This window comes from Halyomorpha halys, unplaced genomic scaffold, assembly GCF_000696795.3.
Source record: "Halyomorpha halys isolate HHAL.00 unplaced genomic scaffold, Hhal_1.1 Scaffold1991.1, whole genome shotgun sequence".
NCBI classification, from domain to species: Eukaryota; Metazoa; Arthropoda; class Insecta; order Hemiptera; family Pentatomidae; genus Halyomorpha; species Halyomorpha halys.
The window spans coordinates 1-4,504 of NW_027106386.1; the positions used below are offsets into that span (position 1 = coordinate 1).

Here is a 4,504-nt window from a genome sequence, read left to right on the forward strand (position 1 = left end):
TATATATCAATTCAACCCAGAAAGCACTGTACAATGACCTTTTATGTTTCCTCATACAAGGAACATATCCTGAATTCATAGAAGAGAAGTTTTGACAAAAATTGATACTGTTACAGGTAGTTTTAATAAAAATTGAATGTTTTGACACAACAAAAAAAAATTCGATTGAAGGAAATTAAGTTGTTTTTTTTTTTAATAGATAATATAAACAGAATTGAGAAGAATATAATAAAAACATAAAATCATCAATAACATAAATCTCTTAGATAGAATATTTCAATACTATTATAATTGACAATTTTGTAGAGCCGTCCATATGTAAATGAAAGCCTATTATTATTTACATAATTACAATATCATCATAAATTATCTATGATCATGGTCAACCTTGATTTTGATTAAAGAAAAATTATTTTCTTACCTATTTCAATCAAAATATATTTTTAAAACAAAAGATTACTGTTTAATAAAACAATATAAATACAAGACTTATTAGTCTTATATATTATATATATTATATAATTAGATATTTTATTATATATATTATTAGATATTTATGTTATTACGGAAAGCAATAATTTATTAGCAAACATTTAATTTGTAAGGTACTTACTTCTAAGAAGGATTTCTTCCTGTTCTTGGTTTTTTTTATTCAAATTGTTTTGAAAACCTTCAGGAACATCAGAGTTTTCATTCAAATACTGACTATGAAGCTTAAGTTGTTCTTTTAAGGCTTGCTTTATAACTGAACATTCTTCACAATACTTGTGATCTTTCTATGAAACAGAAAGAATAAAATATTATGTACCACTAACTAACATTTAGTGCTACTATAAAGATAGATAAAAAATAGGAAGTACACATCTCTCAGAATATGATCAAAGAGATGCCTTTACCAATAAGACATCACCGTAAATATAAGGAAGTATAAATATTAAAGTAATAATAATAATAAATAATAAGTTTTTATCTTTTTAATGGTGCAGGTATAGTTACAGTGTAGGATATGTAAGTAATTCAAGAAGCTGGTTGGAGAGGAGAAGGTTTGTGGTCAAAGAAGGAAACACTGACATTTCGAGCATACTAGTCTGACATTGTTTTATTAGTGTGTGTTTGTCTGTAGAATTTGATTTTAATGTTAAAATGTGCGTTTCCTAATTTAGTTTCCGATTAAATATGATATCCAGAAATCTGTGGTTGCTTGTAGATGGTATCAAAGAATTGCCTCGAAGGAGTTCAGGAGATGGGGAGGTTGTTCTTTTTCAGCTAAAATGGAGGCATTTAGTTTTTTCGGATGAGAAATTAAGACTAGTTATTAATTCTATTTATTGCTTCCTGTAATTCATGTTTTATGGTATTTGTATTAGCTGACTGAAAAAGAATTCGAAATTTAAAAATTAAAACCTAGTCTGTTAATAGAGTGACCACTGGAATTCAAATTCAGCAAGTGACCTTGTCATACATACCTCTAGTATATTTTTGTAGATTGAGATGCAATTAAGGAGTTGCTATTTGCTAACCAAATTTTCATAATACTAAGCACAAAGATATTATATGTTATAAATGTTTTCTTCTGAAGGGTTCAAATTCCCAAATCATACTTATGCCATGCAAAAGAATCATAATCATATGCCCAAGTTCATTAATTTTATTCTGTTCCATGATCTAAATGAAAGCTGGAGACAGATGTGGTGTGCCCCATTTCCATAGGTAATTGTCCTTGGATTTTCTTTACATGAAGTTCTTGACTAGAAAATTATTTAAATTTGCACTATCTATGTCCAACTGATATATCTAAAATGGTAATCTTAACTGAAAAATTCAGAGTTTTATGAAGAAATGAAGGGAAAAAATGTGTTTTTGAGATGGAACTCTATTGGAGATAAGTCTGGCGAATTTCCTAAGGTAGTATCCTTGGTCCCATCCTCTATACCATCTATACAGCTGACATTCCAACCAATCCTAACACTATCGTACCACACCACGTATGCCGATTACACATGTGTGCTTGCAGTTAATAATAACCCATTAATTGTATCCCAAACTCTCCAATCTCATATCACAGCCCTCGAAGAATGGTGTCGTAATTGGAGGGTTAAGATAAATTCCAACAAATCCCATCAAATCACCTTTACCCTTCGTTGTAAACCTACCGACTGCCCTACAGTTTCATTTAATAATGTTACTCTTATCCCTGTCGAACAGATCCGCTACCTTGGACTACATTCGGACAAACGATTAACCTGAAACCCTCACACAAAACTGAAGACACGAAACTGCACGTCAATTTAGACTATTACAGCATTTACTAGACAAACGGTCTAAACTTCCAATACATTACAAAAGACTGATCTACATGACTGTCATAAGGCCAATCTGGACATATGGAGTTGAGCTTTGGGACTCCAAAAAACCTTCGAATTCCTCTTGCATTCAATCCTTCGTAAAATCCTCAATGCTCCTTACTTTGTCACAAATAAAATCATATATAAAGACCTTAATGTTCCCGATGTAACCGATCTAGCCCGAATTAGATATCACTCCTTCCATTATAAACTCCCAAACCACTCAAACTCCCTAGTTTCTAACGTTGCATCCACTTCCATTCCTGACAATCCTGTGAGGTGCCTGAAAAGAAGATGGCCACAAGACCAGCTAATGTAAAATGTCATTAGAGTGCTACCAATGGGTAGTTGCTCTACACGCCTGTAACACTCCATTTTAACTAAGATCAAATTTACTGAATTTATTATATAATATATAATTATTATATAATATAGTTGTAAATTTCCATAAAGATATTAAAAAAAAGTCTGGTGAATAAGGTAGATATGGAAAGAATTTGAAATACAGCTCATTTAGTTTCTTCACAGCCTGCCATGAAACACGAGGTCTGGCGTTGTGTAAGAGTATAGGTATCTTACAATTATGCAATTGCAGGTTGGTTTTTGACTAGTCTTTGATGTATTATGTCCATCTCACTGCAGTACGATGTGGATGTGATGGTTTCACCTCTAGGTAAAAAAGAGAAATAAATTATTCCTGCCATTGGCCACTATACAGAAACTAATAATTTTTTTATTGTAAATTTGTTTCTGGCTTGTGTCCTGGTGGTCTTTTGTCGATATTTATCCACTGACCTGAGAGATACCTGTTGTCATATACAATCCTCACTCCATCACACATAGATTATCCTTTCATGAAAAGACTCTTTTTTTACCAAGTAAGCAGTGAAACGTATGGTTACCTTTAGCTACTGCCGCTCATTAAGTTCATGAGACACCCATAGATCTACCTTTTTTACTTTAAAAATGGTCTTTAAGTTCTGGGAAACTGTTGATACACTTGTATTCAGTTGTGCTGCAAGTCCTTTAACCATTTAGTAAAATATTTTTAGACAGTAAGCCTAACTTTATCATTATCAATTGATGGTGGAGGTCTTCCTGTAGGATGATTATCCAAATTTCTCATCACCCATAAATTTTTCAAACCACTGGCAAATGATGCAGTCATTACAACACCCTTCCCCCAATGCCATGATAATGTTTCCAGCAGCTTGGGCTGCTGAGCGCCCTAGTTAAAACTCATAAAAAAGATTATTTTCATAGTCATATTTTGTGGCATACTAAATAAAGTGTAATCAATTGGAATGATAGTAAATATTACCAAAAAAGAGAGGATTAATAACAGCTCATTATAATTTGCAAACATAAATGAGGTAAACAACAAAAGTCCACTAATATCACTTCAAACTTCAGAAAAAATAAAAACGGATATTCCATATGAAATGACCCAATAATAATTTACCACCTTGTCTAAGGTCTAGGTGGACGCCAAAGTTATCCTCCCCTCTATGGAGATTAAATACAATTTTGAAATGCCTAAATTTTCGGTTAAAAAAGTTGTCAAAAGTGATGTTCACTATGGTAGCAGAAATAAGAACATGTATGTATAGAATCAAACAAGGTTACGCAATGTTAAAAAATGAAATATTCACTTTTAAGTCTCCAAAACAACTAAGTTTTACCAAAAAACCTCCAAAACAACTAAGTTTTACTTGTAAAAATACAAATGGAGTAGAAAATAACACACTGAAGTATATTTTAATACAAGTAATTTCATCAATCATTTACGAAAGAAAGTATTTGATGATTCTACACCAATAATAAATAGTATCTCATGCTTAAGACTACTGTTCTATGATATAATAGGAAAGCGCTCACTTCTGATCTTTCTTGTCCGATCAAACAGTTATCGCTATTTTTTGCAATAAGTTGAGTTGAGTCCTCTTTTGTATCACAGCTCTCAATCGTTTCACTGGATTCACTATCCATTTCTGAAACATAACAGCTAAGTTTACTAACTAGTAATAATCATTTCATATATATATATATATATATATATATATATATATATATATATTGTGTTCAGTACAATATGAGGATATAATACTCAATTCTCTTTATAATATTTATAAATTTGTTAGTTAACTTAGTTCTAATTC

The 4,504-nt window shown here is 31.3% G+C and overlaps 1 protein-coding gene across 3 annotated transcripts in view; it reads right to left on the reverse strand.

Moving 5' to 3' along the window:
- Positions 1-613: 613 nt before the first annotated feature.
- Slmap (Sarcolemma associated protein) overlaps positions 614-4,504 on the reverse strand; it is a gene marked incomplete at its 3' end in the record, with an annotated part of 47,284 nt that continues 43,393 nt past the window's right edge. For all 3 annotated transcript variants that reach the window (XM_067044725.1, XM_014436576.2, XM_014436574.2), the window contains 2 exon segments: positions 614-776; positions 4,224-4,336. In XM_067044725.1, the coding sequence (XP_066900826.1) occupies positions 614-776; positions 4,224-4,336 (276 nt within the window).